The 17,518-nt window shown below is 33.6% G+C and overlaps 1 protein-coding gene across 3 annotated transcripts in view; it reads right to left on the bottom strand.

Annotated features, from left to right (window-relative positions):
- Nucleotides 1–17,518, bottom strand: part of meox2b (mesenchyme homeobox 2b) — a 99,590-nt gene that overhangs the window by 37,716 nt on the left and 44,356 nt on the right. For 2 of the 3 annotated variants that reach the window (XM_087294744.1, XM_087294745.1), the window contains 2 exons: nt 10,114–10,591; nt 5,350–5,522 (listed from right to left, as the gene is read on the bottom strand). In XM_087294744.1, coding sequence (XP_087150870.1) covers nt 5,350–5,522; nt 10,114–10,591 — 651 coding nt within the window. Of the gene's footprint in view, nt 1–5,349; nt 5,523–10,113; nt 10,592–17,518 lie in introns of those variants that run through there. The other variant, NM_001045124.1, reaches the window with a different exon arrangement.

Here is a 17,518-nt window from a genome sequence, read left to right as displayed (position 1 = left end):
TGAGATATGGCTCCAAGAGACTTTTTCGTATGTTTTGGCATGTTTGAGGTGTGTGCCATTTTTCGTGCATGTGCGTGATTCGTAGATCGGGGGCTCGTCCGTTTAATTTTTCTAGGTGGCGCTGTCGAGTCATTTTGCCACACCCACTACCGAGACCCATAATAAACGTAAATTTTCGCCACTTCTGAGGCGTGTGCAAAGTTCCGTGAGTTTTCGGGCATGTTTAGCCCCTCAAAATCGCGATTCATTCCGGAGGAGAATAATAATAATAATAATAATAATAATAATAATAATAAACGGAGCAATTCCAATAGGGCCTACGCACCGTTTCGGTGCTCGGTCCCTAATAAACGGAGCAATTCCAATAGGGCCTTGCACCGTTCGGTGCTCGGTCCCTAATAAACAGAGCAATTCCAATAGGGCCTACGCACCGTTTCGGTGCTCGGTCCCTAATAACTGTTTTAAAAACCAGAATAAACTAAATGTATACACAACAATCTGTCCAGAAATGCGTTTCCCAAACAACGACTTAACTCCCAGCTGAATTATCATGGTACGATGCATCGTTTGGGAAAAGAACGATGTAGTGACTAGTGTTTCCCAAAATGCATAGTTTCTCTGTCGCAGATCCATCGCTTGAACCATGTTAGTTATAAAGTAAAACGACCATAATGATGCTCTAAACTGGGTGGAGTAACTTCTTTAGAGAAGAACCCAATCATTTCTTTGTGCAAATTATATTGTTTTACACAAACATGCATTTAAAATAAAATCCAATAATAGATTTGGTAAAAAACATGCACTCGCTTTCCATATTAATTCAAATTGATGGCACATATAGGGCCTATGTTTGCTTTACAAATATTATTGAGAATGACATATCATATTCTAAAACATAAAATCACTTACAAAAGCAAACACGTTCTAAAATTATATATAAATCATATAAATAAATATGTCTAAATAATAAGGCGATTTATCAAGAAATAAAATTTAATAATTATTATGTATTAGACATGAAAAATTATTTTTTGATTTTAATATTAATGATGATGATTGTTATTATTATATTATTATTATTAAGTAGGATATTGTTTATTTTATTATTTTTTTTAGAAAAGTCTACTTTTACAATTTACACTTTTAAACCACTGCAGAAAGTTCTAACCAGCAGGCCCATGTCATAAACAGTACAGATACTTAATGAATAACCCACTATAAATTAAAAGAATTAACGTATATGCTTTTTAACGTAACATAAATTCCATTTTTAAATAACAGGTCACCTATAGTTTTCGTCATAAGGCTGTGTTCAAAATGACATCAATGTTTTCAAAGTGCACTGCGAAGGGAGCACAATTATAAACATGAAGATCGCTAAAACTGAACTGTAAAAATAGTTATAAAGCAAATTACACCTAAGAGAGATGACATTAATGCTTTTTTACTTTTCATAATTACAACTTTGAATGTTAGAATGTTTTAAATGAATAGGGCATAGGGTGGATAAGTGGAAATAGAACACAGGCAGGAACTATGTTTCGAACTACAGCCCTAAAGGTATAGTTGCCAGTGCTCAAGTTTGCGACGCAGTTTGCGAATGTTTGTTGGAGCGACAGATTTGGGAAACGGCAAATACACAAACTATGTTTGTAACGACAGAACTTGCGACCTTAGTTGGCTAATGATGGTTTTGGGAAACGCACCCCAGGTCGGTATCCTCAGCAGTAAATACATGGAGCACTTTTAAACAAATGTTATTGTAAGCAAATTAATTAAATTTATTGAGATGGATTGTTGGTGATTGAATGGGTTTTGCCAGATTGAGTAGCTGTACATGAATAAAGGAAAAATTAAGACCTGTTTAAAAAAGATTTAGGATCTACAACACAATATTTCAGTAAATTAAAGACCTTTACGGCCTAAAATTTTGATTTTGGGATCTAAGACATTAAGTTTTTTTAAGACCCCGCGGAAGCCCTGTGTTAGGGTTAGTAAAAAAAAAAAAAAGAACTTAAAAGATAGATTTGTGAGGGTTGTACTTATATATGCTAAGCACTGTATAATTATATATTTTTAAAACAATTTATCAAATATAATCTTTTTGGGCTGTTATTTGTATTGTTTGAAATGTATTTGAAAGTATATTTTATTTACTGCATGGGCAAAGTAACTGCAGATCAGTGTTATTCTTTTCTGAAGCAGGTTTCTGGGAAGTTTGTAGATGATTGGCTCCAGCATTGGCTCACTGGTCTATTTCCACCTGGTCAGTAATGTGCTGATGTGAAGCTCCTGGTGACCCGCTGGCCCTCGTTCCAGATCCTGACTTGACACTCTGGTCGGCTCTGGGATGATCGAGCTGCTGCCTAAAACGGGCTGATGGGATGTGGAGCGAGCGGCGGCGCCTGACAGTTATATTTATATTATATTTCAAGCCTGATGGGGTTATTTTAGGAAGCGCAGCGCAGGTATTTTAGACCGAGCTCCTACATGAGTCAGCAGATTTCCTTACATGACACATTTTTTTGATTGAGCGGTGAGAAATGATTTCTGTTCAGCTGATTGGAGGAATAACGAGGGTGAAATGAGGCTTGTGAGCATCAAATACTTACTCATATATTTTAAAAGATCTGCTTTAATGTTTAAAATCATGTAAAATGGTAAGATATTGGTGAAATAACATTATCATTATTCAGTCCTACAGATACATTTATTGGTCATAATATTTCATCAGTTAATTTTACTTAATGTTTGTTAATGAATGAACAATGCATGTAAAGTATTTATTAAAGATAGTTCAACATTTGCTAATGGATTATTAAAACCCGAATTCATGCTTGTTTATATTAGCTAATACACACTGTGAGTTAACACATCAAGCATTAAACAACTATAAAAACATTAACTAATGTAAACAAAGATAAATACATATAGTAATAAATGCATTGTTCATTGTTTGCTCATGCTAGTAAATACATTAAATAACATTAACTAATACAACCTTATGATGAAGTGTTACCAATTTATTTAACAATAAACAACAAATACAAAGATATTAATGGAATTCGTAATTGTTTACACAATTATTTTGACAAAATAGATACTTATTAAATATGCTGTTAAAAAACAAAAATAAAACAGGTTTAAGTATCAAAAAGTGTAATTTGCTTTAATTTTTTGGGCAGAAAAAAAAGGAGAATGACATATTTAGAAAAATGTGTATATTTGGAACATTGGTGTATATATATATATATATATATATATATATATATATATATATATATATATATATATATATATATATATATATATATATATATATATATATATATATATATATATATATTTTTTTTTTTTTTTTTTTGATAAAATATTAAAAGACTTCATTTAATCATCCCATTTGTCAGTTTTTAATTACTAAAAAAATCAGAAAATTCAGTACCATCACATTTTATTTTATGCATATTTAAAAAGCACAGCTTAGAGTAAGTACGTAGTTTAATTTTTACATGAATATATCTGTTACATTTTCACACATTTTACTCTTGTTTTGACATTTAATTTTCACAAACATTATTTGAAGCATTAATTTAGGCATTATTCGCATTTAATAAGCTTTACTTTTAATAAAATACAGATTTGTAAACCTATTTGATTCCCCTACCAAAATAGCACATCTCCAAAAGGGAAGTTTTTCATACTTTGGGATCTAAGATCAACCCACGTCCACAGATTTATTGGATTTGAGTCTTTGGATAGGAAGCATTTGTGTGGAGGAGTATACAAAGAAGAAATGGGAATGAAACACAAAAATGCAAATCTTATGTGAGTTGAACATGCAGTAGGGATTGATTTTAGGTCAGGACTCAGCTTGAATGATCTTAAACTCAGGAATGGGTGTGTGGGATCTGTGGGCCATTTTGAAGAAAGCATTTGTACAGTGAACTTCAACATGGTTTAGTTTTAAATGTTTTTAAGGAGTTAAAAGCAAGAATAGGTTATAGAGTAGGTTATCATGCTAAATGTTTTTATATTTTGAATTATTAAAAACCTCCTTGCTGAAAAATAGTTAAATAAAAAAAAAAAGATAGTGACAAAGTACAGAGATGCAAAATGAGTATTAGTTAGTATTTTTGGGCTGCATTGTGTTGATTAATGGATTTTATTACATGATGGTTCTCTATATGCCTCACAAGATGTGTTGGTACTATTTCTACACCGAATGACATGTTAGAGGAGGTCTTCTCTAAAAATGTTAACAAAACAAAATAAAATGAAAGATGACCTATTTTGTAAATCAGGATACTCATAATTTTTTTCTTCTTTTTTTTTGAAGAAGAAAAAGGTTAGATTAGACATATAACTTAATCAGACATATTGTAATATTTTTACAGCAAAGCTGAAAGTTTGAAAAAATTCTGGCTTTTCAACATAAATTGAAAAATGCAACAACAAATACTGCAATACTCAGTTATTTTAAACCTATTTGTTTTACTTTTGATTTATATTAAAGTCATTTTAGCAAGATACTAAGACACTAAACTTACCAAGTGACTTCTCCTCTGTATGCATTTTAAAGTCACTATTTTAAAGGTTTATATCATTGCAGCTAACTGGCAGATGGGAAAATCTGATGCCTCTGAATTAAATTTTTGACATTCCTGCTTGAAGCATTTTTCAGTACTGTTGTCCCTCTTTCTCTCTGTCATTTTCCCTCTCTCTTATCTAATAAAACCTATGATAATAATTAAACAAAAACAACTATTAAAGACATGAGATAAAGGGATACTTCACGTAAAACTTACATTTCTGTCATCATTTGCTCATCCAATACTGCAAACCTATTTGATTGTCTTCTGTTGAACACAGAAAAAATACTTTGAAGAATTTCGGAAACCATTACCCATTGACTTGTGTAATATTTTTATGTCGTTGGTGACAAGTATCCAACTTTTCTGAATATCTTCTTCTGTGTTCATCAGAAACAAACAAACAAACTCAAAGGTTTGGCACAAGAGAGTGAGAAAATAAGTAAATTTTCATTTTTGGGTGTACTATCCCTTTAATCATTATTCAATTTAACAATTTAAGTCATATAAGAGGTGATAAGTCCGTTTAAAGCAATGCAATTTAAAAGTTGTTCAACGGTAACTTGATCCAACTTCACGATTGAAAGCAATTGCTTTTACAGTATAACATAAAGCATTGTGTTTATCACTTTGTACAACTTAATCACTTCAAGTCAGCCTATTGTCAGGAGTCAGCCTATTTTATTCCTCCATATTTTTAAAGCCAATGGAAGTGCCAGTGTTATGTCTCCAGATAACATGCAAAAGCAGCTCAACGTACTTGTCTCTCTGTGAGGTCAAGGTTGACAGCGATTTCGTAACGTCTAAGCCGTGTCAGATAGTTGTGGTGAGCGAATTCTGACTCCAGCTCTCGAATCTGTTCCTTGGTGAACGCCGTGCGCTCCTTCCTAGGTTTACTGCTCACGTCTGACTTATAGCTCCCATCCTGGGAATCTGAAATGAAAAACAGATCACTTTCCAGCCGCTGTAAATGCACAGAAAAAGAAGGGGGGAAAAAAAGCAAAAAAAAGGGTGAAAAAAATAAGATGGTGTGATAAACTGCAGGGCTCTGAAATAAAATAAACGAACAAAAATAAAAATGAAAGCGGAACAATTTGGCCTGCCAATCAGGCTTTATTATGGCGATACGGCGGTGGGGTTTTTTAGCAAGCAGAGACGGAGCCAGAAAGCCCAGCACATGCTCTCAAATCTGGCCTGAATCACCAGGGCTTCGTTCACACTCTCCAACAATCAGATCAATTTACCCTTCGATTTCCACACATGGCTCCTTTAATAGAATTCATTGAAGGAACATTTCTGATTGGTCCAGTAATTGTCAACTTCAACCCTCATTGTAACCGGGTTGACTAAAGTTTCTTACTTTATTTATTATAGTTACAGAAATAGTTATGATATATCATATTATGAGGTACAACTAAATTCAGCAAAAATAGGAACCAATTTTATTTTCTAAAATACATCATAGTTAAAAGTACAATATGAAATTATTGTGTGTCTTTATTGCTGAGGAAAAGTTAAAAACAGCTTATTACACATTACATGTTGTAGCAATTTCTGAAGTTATGATGTGTCTTTATAATTGAGGTTTTTAAAAAATGCACTAATAAGAACAAATTGATTGAAGTTTGTTACACAGTATATTACAGTTAAAGCAATAGCAGTTATAGCAGTACATAAAGTTACAGCAATATTTAGTTATGGTGTGTCTATTATTACATTTTGTTTTTTCAAAAATTGGATCACAATTGATTGAAGCTTGCTATACAGTATATCAAGGTTAAATCATTATAGCAGTTATAGCAGTACATAAAGTTGTATTGTCTTTAGTATTGTTAATGCAAGTAATCTGCAAAATCAGGAGAGGATTTTAAAGACTAATTTAAAAGGAAACGAAATAGAAAATTATACAGCCTGGCCAGTTTCTTTACAGTTTTTTTAAGTAATAATGAAATTGAATAGTTTAGGAGAGCACAGTATGTACAGTGGAAGTCAATTGAATTATTAGCCCCCCTGAATAATTAGCCACCCTGTTTATTTTTTCTCCCAGTTTCTGTTTAATGTAGAGAAGATTTTTTTCAACACATTTCTAAACATAATAGTTTTAATAACTCATTTCTAATAACTGATTTATTTTAGCTTTGCCATGATGACAGTAAATAATAACTTACTAGATATATTTTAAGGCATTTAGTTCAACTAGGTTAACTAGGTTGACTAGGCAGGTTAAAATATTTAGCCAAGTAATAATGATGTATAACGATGGTTCTGTAGACTATCGAAAAAAATGTAGCTTAAAGGGGCTAATAATTTTGACCTTAAAATGTTTTTTTTATTATTAAAAATTTTCTAACTGAAATAAAGAAAATAAGACTTTCTCTAGAAGAAAAAATATTATAAGACATACTGTGAAAATTTCCTTGCTCTATTAAACATCATTTAGAAATTGTTTAAAACAGAAAAAAAATAAAAGAGGGCTAATATTCTGACTTCAACTGTAAAATCCAGAGCAAAGAATTTATTTGGTATTCATTTAATTAAACAAAATTATGCCAAATCATTTACTGTTAAAACAACAACAAATTATTAAAAAACACTCAAATCATTTGATTCTATTTTTTACATTTAGTTTTATACAAAACTAAATTCAAAGAATCTATCAAGTAGAAATAAATAGAAAAGTTGCTGCTTTAAATTCTTTAGTTGAATCAAATGAACTTTTCTAATCACTTCAACTTACATCAATCAAACTGACTCACAATATTAAGCCAAACTTAACATTAAGTAACTTTAAAACCTGATTAACTTATTTTAATAAGTTAAAGCAACGTAAAAATGTTTGTAACCTTGACTTTTTGTCATGATTTCTTTTACAGTGTAAAATTTTAAATAAATATATTTTAAAAATAAAAAGGTCATTATCTGTAAGAGTTTCCAATAAATATCTTTTGGCTTTCCTTTCAGTAGATGGGTGTGATTTAGACATCAAATTTTTGTCTCCTTTAAAAACACAGCTGCCCTAGAAATCCAAGTGTTTTTACATTACACAAGATTATGAGCTTTGAAAGTCATATTTCAATCCGACATCACTTTTCGGAATAATAATCTAAGATCTGTTGGGCCTATCGCTGCTACATCTCGACACGTGACACCACTCTAAATGGAAACCACACTGCTTTTGATAACTGCCAACAGACTGGAGGAAATTGGATTTGGTATAAAGGCACAGCAACTTCCAACAGGAGCCTTCTGGAAACTTCAACAACCATTGGGCATATCCATTAGTAGGCCATCATGTAATAAATTACAGACACCTAGATGAAAAACTACATGCAGGACTCGTCTCTGATGTACAGGAGAAGCTAGAGTAATTTACTTCAACTACAGTATAAAGACGGCAAAAATCACTCATTAGCTCAGAATCTATTGACTTTAAACAGAAAAACTGTTCATTTTTTTTCCTAAGGAAAAATCTTGGTGTTCAACACAGGTTTATTATTTATATAAATTTATCAATTATATCAATTTTAAGCCACATAGATCACCAGGTGTTACTTTTTCTATTGTTCTTGAAATTTAAGGGTCACAATTAAAAAAAAAAAGTCTCCAGCTGCAGATCTGACTGTTTTCTCCAGCCGTAAATGCTGTGTGTGTGTGTGTGTGTGTGTGTGTATCAAAAGCGCAGCTGCGGGCAGTGAGAGAGTTTAACAGCGGCTTTCACCTGTGCTCTATTAAAGACCTGAGGGTAAATGCCAGAGTGACTTACACCTCTGAGACTGATGAGAGAAAGAACCAAGGCTGCCTCGGCGCACCAGACCCTGCCATTAAAACACCACTGCGCCTCATCCCGCACAGACAGAACTTTCTTCTCTTTTTGGCTAAATTTGATATTTCTAATTCAAGAAACAATATCTATACATAAATGATAAACCTAACTGAGAAAACTGCTACAATTCAATTCATTTTAAACATTGCACGCTTCGCTATAGAGCAAATGTGTGGAACAGTTTGTGTGTGTGTGTGTGTGTGTAAATATGATCCTTATGTCAGATATGTAAAATGAATTGCAGTTTCATTTCATACATGCTGACTTTCGCTTTAACAACTTTAAATTTGACTTAAAAGCTACAGTTGATTCTCTACTTATTGTGAGTTTAATATTCTAATATTAAAACAAATCTATTTACTCTATTTAACATTTTTGCTTAACTGCACTAAAAAAATTATTCAAAGATGATTCCTGGGATTTACCTTTTTTTAAGTTAAGTGGCTGAAACTATTTATTTGGGCTGAATTTAAACGAACAAATTAAGTTGAACAATACTAAATTTAATTAGTTTGGTTAAATTCAACAAAAATAAATAGTTTGCAACATAATTTTTCAGTGTGTCTAGATACTGTACAAATTGTGAACAAATATATAAAATATATTTTATTTAAATTTTAAATTTTGAAAGTAGACTTCAATCCGTTACAATTCGTTTAAATAATTCAAAATAATTTGATGTCAAAATATAAAGGTTGACTAAACTTGACTAAACTAAACACAATTGTCTAATGTTTCTGTTATATTAAACATAATTTAGCAAAAGTATACATTTTCCATTCATATTTTATACATTTTTGAAACATTAACAATGAATATGGATTCCCCCTTTGATTTTTTTTTCTTTTTTAAATATTTGAAAATGATGTTTAACAGAGCAAGGAAATTTTCACAGTATGTCTAATAATATTTTTTCTTATGGAGAAAGTCTTATTTGTTTTATTACGGCTAGAATAAAAGTAGTTTTAATTTTTTAATAAACATTTTAAGGTCAAAAATTGTAGCCCCTTTAAGCTATATTTTTTTGATTGTCTGCAAACAATTGTTATAAAATAACTTGCCAAATTACCCTAACCAGCCTAGTTAATCTAGTTAAGCCTTTAAATGTCACTTTAAGCTGTATAGAAGTGTCTTGAAAAATATTTAGTCAAATATCATGTTCTGTCATCTTAGCAAAAAATAATAGAATTCAGTTAATAAAAATTAAAACTTTATTAAAACTATTATGTTTAGAAATGTGTCGAAAAAAATCTTCTCTTTGTTAAACAGAAATTGGGGAAAAATAAACAGTGAAACTAATGATTAGGGGGGCTAATAATTCTGACTTTAACTATGATATGAAATAGTGCATCCATAGTTTCCTGAAAAAAAAGCAGCAAATGTTTGAGCAAACACTCGATAATATTTTTTTTTATATTTTTTTCTGTAATAATTTATACTTTTGGAAATTGTTTTTAGAATCATAAATATTTGGTAAATCAATCAAATTCCTGACCAAAATGAGAGTCCTAAACTATTCTGATCAAGTTTAATTAGAATTGAAATTCACTTCTCGAGTCATGACTTGGACACTAATAATAAATAATAAATGTAACAAGTTTCTAAAAATTTTAAAAGACGCTAAATATTTCACATTTACTAAACCACTTCTTTTCTTCTGAATGCAAAAGAACGAGAAAGACAACACTGTGGTCCACGTACCTGAACTGTCGCTCTTTCCTTTGCTGCTCCTTCTTTCCGGCTCAACAGGTGACATGTTCTGTCTCCCGTACTCTCCAGGCACGCATGACACCCCAGAAGGGTCACTTCCAGTGAGTGTTGGGTTACCGGCGCACATGCCCTGCGAACCCGCTCCAGTGCCGCACAGTTCTGGAGCAGCAGCGTCCGGGTGCGGCAGACAGAGCCCGTGCCGCTCACTCTCTATAGACGGCATCTGTGGGACGTGCCACTGATGATGCTGCGGGTGGTGTGGATGCTGCGGAGCGGGGTGAACTCTGTGATGAGCTCCTCCAAAACTGCTCTCCTCCCCGGCGTAGCTGCAGGGCGGTGAAGGTCCCGGGAGGTCGGGGTAGGAGATGTGATCAGAGCGGCCATGGAGTGCCTGGGTGAACGCCGGGTGCAGAGCTTGAGACGGGGCATGCGGGTTTCGAAGGCATCCGAACAGAGAGTGATCCATGATCTACAGATCCACAGAAAACACACAGCCTCGCACCCGTGGCCGCCGTAGTCCAGGCGAAAGGAAGAGGGCGATGAAAGGCAAGGCCTCCGGTAATCCTGAGCATGCAGCCCCGTTGCCAGGCCGAAAAAGAGGGTAAACACACACGCACACACACACCCTGCGAAAGAGGAAGCTCGGGTGACAGACGAGGGTAGAGAGAGAGAGAGAGAGAGAGAAAGAGAGAAATAGACAGAGCTGTCGGGGCCCAAGTGGAGACTGCACTGCTGGAGAAGTGGAGTTGGAGCGAGGGAACGAGGGAGGGGGGGTTGAACGGCGGTGCTGGAGGAATGGATGTTATATATAGGGCGTAACATGAGAGGGAGGTTGGGTCGCTACTGACCACATGCATACAATCTTCCTCTAGAACAGCAAGGTACAATAAATCTGAGGCCAGCCAAGTAGTTCCGGGCTCACGAAAATGGAGGAAGGGGGGTGCGATATTTTGGACTCGGGCTATTCGATCTCATGGATGCTTTTTCTAAGAAATGAGGAGTTGCATAAGCAGCTAAAGAGTGAGCATGAAGGAAGGGGTTATGGGGGTTTGAAGGAAGGGATGGAGGATGGGGTGAGGGGTGCTATCTGGTGTCAATGTGTTTACCTAAAATCATCTTCCTAGCTACCTTTACATTTAGTCATTTAGTAGGCGCTTTTGTTTAAAATGATTAAAAAACGAGGAGGCATTCAGTGATTCAATAAGAGGCAATGCGCACACAAGAAGTGCTAATTATACACACAAACTGTTAGAGTAAAGAATCATTCACACTACGAGTGACTCGCAGTGGCAAAGCAACAAGCGACCATTCATTTCAAAGGAGAGCAATCGACTTCCGACAACCTCTGCGTACGTGAGCGACAGTGTTGAGAAGTTGACAATCCTTCAACTTTATGCAAATGAGGAGCGACTTTCTTGCGCAAAAGCCAATAGGAGCACCAGTAGAGCTCATGTGATGCTCTCTCAGCTCGCTCAGATGCCGGTTGTATTTGTGCTGTATAAACATACAAAGACCTGTGTATTCAGCAGATCGCCACCAAGAGCGACAGGCAGCTACAAAGTCGCTGCTAGTGTAAATGGCGAGTGTTTTTTTTTTAAAGAGAAAGAGAAGTTTGTACAGGTGGTTTGTCAAGCCCACTAACCTGTGTGAAGCACACTTCATAAATGCACAGTGTTTTTTTATTGTGCATGTGTTGATTGTAAGAACATACAAATGTGCAAAGATGGTGCAAGTGTCAGTTATAATGTCAGAGAGATGAAAGATTGTGTTTTCTACAGAAAAGTGTGGACTTAGTGATTATGGCGCCTTAAGCAATTCCAGGTATGGGGCCCTATAGCATTGAAACTCAAAATGTTCTCTTTCATTCATTCATTCATTCTCTTTTCAGCTTAGTCCCTTTATTAATCTAGGGTCACAATTGCGGAATAAACCGTCAACTTGTCCAGGATTTGTTTTATGCAGCGTATGGCCTTCCACACACACACACACACACACGCACGCACGCACGCACGCACGCACACACACACGCACACACGCACGGCCAATTTATATTATTTAATTCACCTAGCACATGTCTTTGGAAATCTTCTTAATGTAAAATTAACCAATAAATTCACAATTAAAAAACAACTATGAACAAACTATTAAAACTAACTATGTACAGTTAATTAGTCATATCTGTGATTATGTTTTAATATTTGTATGTGCAGTATGGAAGGAGAGATCCACTATTCATGGAGGCACCCGATTTTAAAAAGAAGTAATAACGTTAAAATTTCAACGGTTATAGACGGACTTTACAACATATGATATAAAATTACTAAAAGAGCTATATGATTAATACAAGCTTCTTGGCATTGGTTGGGGCCCCCTAATTCCCCGGGGCCCTAAGCGGCCACTTACCTAGCTTATTGGTAAAGTACGCCCCTGTCTACAGGTGGTTTGTCAAGCCCACTCACCTGTTAGCACACTGTAAAACATAACAGTGAACTTTATCAAATGAAATGAGTGTAGTTAACTCATTTAGTTAATTTACTGAAAGTTCATTATACTCATTTGAAACGAGTTTTGAAATCAGTGTTGAATGTAATGAGTTACTTAAATATGTCATTACTTCAACTTAAATGGTGTAAGTTCACAGTACTCAAATAGAACTCAAATGGTTTGTAGCAATTGGTCTCCTAAAATGTTTTGAGTTGCCTTAACTTATTGGGTTTCACAGTACTCAGTTGGTTTGAGTTCTGTTCATTTATTGGGTTTTAAGGTGCTCAGATTGCTTCGTTTACTGAAATGGATTAAGTATACAATACTCAGAAGGATTAGTTTTTGAACTTAAATGGTTTGTTGCAATTTGTTTCCTCAAACAGTTTGAGTTACCTTAACTTTTTAGGTTTTACAGTGCACCATGAAATCCAAGCAATGCTTTATGACTTTAAAGAGGATTATTTTCCAGCAAAAAAATGTTGCAAAAAGGCATATCCAATGGCATTTAACAGAACTTCTTGTCTACGTAAAACTGCTAAAAGAAATATTTTTATGTTTTGGATAAAATGGCAATTTTTATTTTAAATTAAAACAGTTAATCAAATTCAATACTGACAGTCTGTCTACTCTGCAATAATTCAGAATGTGTTGCAAAAATCTGTCACTAATCCAAATGGCAAGCTGGACTTGCTGTAACAGACATAAAACTATATGCAGATTTCTATAAATCTGTCTAGAAATAGATACGCTGGTCACTTGCAAAAAAAAAATAAAAAAATAAAAATCTTGAGAACACAGATGCTGTTCATTCCTATTTGTATTTCTTAAATGGAAAACCATATTTCTCTCCCAGGACCTTTAAAAAGGCATATTTGCTTGTCGTGAAAACTCCAAGTTAACAGTACAGGGAAAATGATATATTTTAACGAACATATTACTGAAAACAAAACCTATTTTATTGACTTTTATTCAGTGTTCAAGCTGCGAAATAAAATGATTGAAAGAACCATTTATTTTTTAATTTCACTTTATAGATTTTAACCACAATGAAATAACAACTCTCAGCAATGCAGAGATCATAAAGGATCTTGTTTTTTATGTGGTGGAAACTTGAAGAAAGTGCCACTCGTGAATGCACTGCACTTACAAAAAAAGCTGACAGAATGGAAATAAAACGGTTTAATCTTCTTTCAACAGTCTAATAAAATAATCATTAATATAGGCTTGCGGCAAGTCCATTGTTTATCAGAATCATTTCATCTTTTGTACATGATTACTTTGCTGTACATTTAATTAAAAAATTGCAATTGTTCTGAAGATAAAAACACTTTTCCCCCCAGTTTTATTGAATCCAGAACTCAGACTGGTAATTTAGCACTTTTATGATTGGTGTAGCTCAGCTGGTGCAAAAATATAATAAAAATAAATCAAATATATAAAAAAAGCTGTAGACTTTCCACCCATCCTTCCACCATATTTCACACAATACACCATTAGCGGCTCTGTATTCACCCCTGAATGTTGCTATTCAAAAACATCACCGTCTCAACCAAGCGTCTTTTACATTCAGCACTATCTCTACATTTAGATGACTGCGGTGAACCAAACACGCACATGAGCCTGAACCCAGAAAGGAAATTAGCTTCATTTCGAGGGGAAATGACTTTAACAGACCACCAAAAATCCAATGTGGGTGTTGCAGCTCGGCTCAGACTGACTGCTATGTCCAGTGGTCCTGTATTAAGCTTCAAAAGAAAATATAGTGTTTATTTAACAAATTAGGCCAATTAGTCGTTATGTAAAGTAATCTCTGAGAATGGCCCCCGGGTGCGTATTAATGTTCATATGGTTTCGGTTTTTGCCTCAGACCCTGCGCCATGTCATTGCCCTCCGGCCTCCGAGCGGTTATAAGAGTCTCTCCTTTTCTCCTCCGTAAGCCTCTGTAATAGTGAACCGCTAATTTGACAGGTCCCGAAGGAGAAGGGATTTTCTGCAGGTGACTCCTCTCACCTGGTGGCCAGTTCTTAAATGTGTGACAGAAGGTTGAGCTTGTCTGACAGCCTAATGCTTATTAGATTTTTGTCAGATTTCGAAGAGGCCTCTCCAGCCTGTCGGAGTCAATCAGACATGAACGAGAGGAAAACCAGACAGATGATTGTTAAAATAGAGCGATATTTTTTTCCGGGATTTTATTACCGTTGTTTTTGGGAGATAATTGGGAGTTTAAATGATAGCTTAGCATCACATATTTGTTATTTAAAGGGATAGTTCAGGCAAAAAAAAAAGAAAATTCTGTAATTTTTTACTCTCCCTCTATTAGTTTCAGAATTGTTTGAGGTTTTTTTTCTTCTATTGAACACAAAAGAAGATATTATGAAGAATGTTGCAGCAATTGATTTCCATGGTATTTACTTTTTTTAAATTAATGACAATTACTACAGGTTTTCATTATTCTTTAAAATATCATCTTTTTTATAGTTATGTCTATAACATTAGTTTATTATATCAGCATTAGTTAACATTAGCTAATTTAGTGCATGTATTAATTTGTCAACATTAATTGATAACTCAAGTGCATTACACTGTAAAAATGCAGGGTTGCACACAATTCATTCATGTCCTCCTAACATAAATTGTTTAAGTTAACTAAATTGTTTTTACAAATTTAAGTGGATTGAACATAACAATTAAGTTGTCCTCAAAAAAACTGAAGACTTGTATTGATTCAGCTCCTTTTAAATATAGTTGAAAATTAGAATTATTAAACCCCTTGAATTATTACCTCCCCTGTTTATTTTTCCCCTAATTTCTGCATAACGGAGAGTAGATTTTAACATATTCATTTTAATAATTCATTTCTAATAACTGATTTATTTTCTCTTTGTCATGATGACAGTAAATAATATTTAGATTTTTTCAAGACACTTCTATACAGCTTAAAGTGCCATTTAAAGGCTTAACTAGGTTAATTAGGTTAACTAGGCAGGTTAGGGTAATTAGGAAAGTTATTGTATAACGATGGTTTGTTCTGTGGACTATCGAACCAATATATAGTTTAAAGGGGCTAACAATTTTTACCTTAAATTTTTTTTTTTAATTAAAACTGCTTTTATTCTAGCTGAAATAAAACAAATAAGACTTTCTCTAGAAGAAAAAATATTGTCAGACATACTGTGAAAATTTCCTTGCTCTGTTAAACATCATTTGGGAAAAATTTATAAAGAAAAAAATTCAAAAGGGGTCTAATAATTCTGATTTCAACTGTAAGTAGTTTGAACAAGCAGCAAAAAAGAGTGTATTTACTAGACCTTTTTAAAATCAGAGGATGTATTTGTTAATATTTTTTATAATGTTTTATAATGTTTTTAATGTTTTAATATTTTTTTAAAGTGTAATCAATACTCTGTCAAAAATTACATCCACTGCAATTGCAACATTTCAATGCATCCAAATTTGTTTCAAAATATAAATACTAACATAACTAACATGTACTTAAAAATATATATTGTAGGTTCACCATCTTTGTTTAAAATGTTTTTCTTTTTCAGAATTTGATATTAGTATTTTTCTTATTTGTTTTGTCGAACACAAAAAGTTATTTTGAAGAACTTTGTGAAATGGTAGACATTGACTACAGATATCACTGGTTATTGATATCCAACAGAATATCTTCTTTTGTGTTCAGCAGAAGATGAAGATGACTGAACTATATGTTTAATACCATATTGTATCTGTTTGTCATGCTATACATTGTCATTTTCACGTCATTTCATTCTGTTCATTTTTAAACACGTTCTATTTTTACAAGGCCCCGTGACGTTCATTAGCGCAGTGGAAAAGGAGCACGGAGACGAAACCGCTAACTCTGGTATCTGTTAATGCCAGACCTCAGACAGACATTTCCAATAGGATACTACGAGTGGGTTCAGTGTAATGTGTGCTGCTTTGTAATGAGAGGATAAAAGGAGTCGAAGGAGGAGGAAGTGATGCGTTTCATATTAACACACAAAGACTGAGGGAATATAGAGCCCTCAGAAATCTCTGCTATGCTTGAGCCACTTTATAGAAGTCTTTGTGAAGCTATTAAAAAACAAAAATGGTGTCACATGATTAATTCCTGAACACTTTGAGATTCTTTTAAGTTATTGTCATACATGAGGGTTGTGTGTGCATGTACAATGATTTAATTTCTAAAATTAAATACTAATACTAAAACTTTCAAAACGGCAAATAAAACAATAATATTATAATACTATTTCAGTGTTTTAACCATGGTATGGTTAATTCAATGTGTTAATGCTGATTGTTGATTTTATTTAATAATTAAAATAGCTTGTTCAACCACTAAATCTAACCATCTATTCAGATTTAAAATTAAGCATTTAGAATTGAGTAATTGTTTCAAATACCCTTAGGTCTGGAGTAATAAACGATATTATTTTGAATCACAATAAAAATTATGTCAATAGCTCTGGACTTTTGATCAAAGAGCCAATGAGCAATTCCAGCGCTATGTATGTGGCATTTGCAGTAAAATCTCAAAACATAAATTCACAATGAAAGTAAATGTGAACATTATATTGAAATATCTGTTTATATTTTCCAAAACAACTAACCACAGAGTTATGGGAGCAGAAAATTTTCAATCTGTAAACATGTTATTTTTATTTTAAATGAGGGAAATAAACATGCGTTATGGATGCGACAAAAAAAGTACGCAAGTTTACAGTCTACAACATACTTTGTAGAAATTCTGCGAATTAAACTGCAAAACCCAAAACAAACAATGTTCATCAAAAGGATGCGTTCTCTCTATAGAACAAAAATTATTGATTTTATTTTATTTGACATTTTTTATACAATTATGAGGAAAAAGTGACGTTATAGATGTAACACCTCTCCGTTATGGATG

Source organism: Danio rerio, chromosome 19 (assembly GCF_052040795.2).
Source record: "Danio rerio strain M-AB ecotype USA chromosome 19, GRCz13ab, whole genome shotgun sequence".
NCBI lineage: Eukaryota > Metazoa > Chordata > Actinopteri > Cypriniformes > Danionidae > Danio > Danio rerio.
This window is presented reverse-complemented; position numbering and strand designations above follow the sequence as displayed.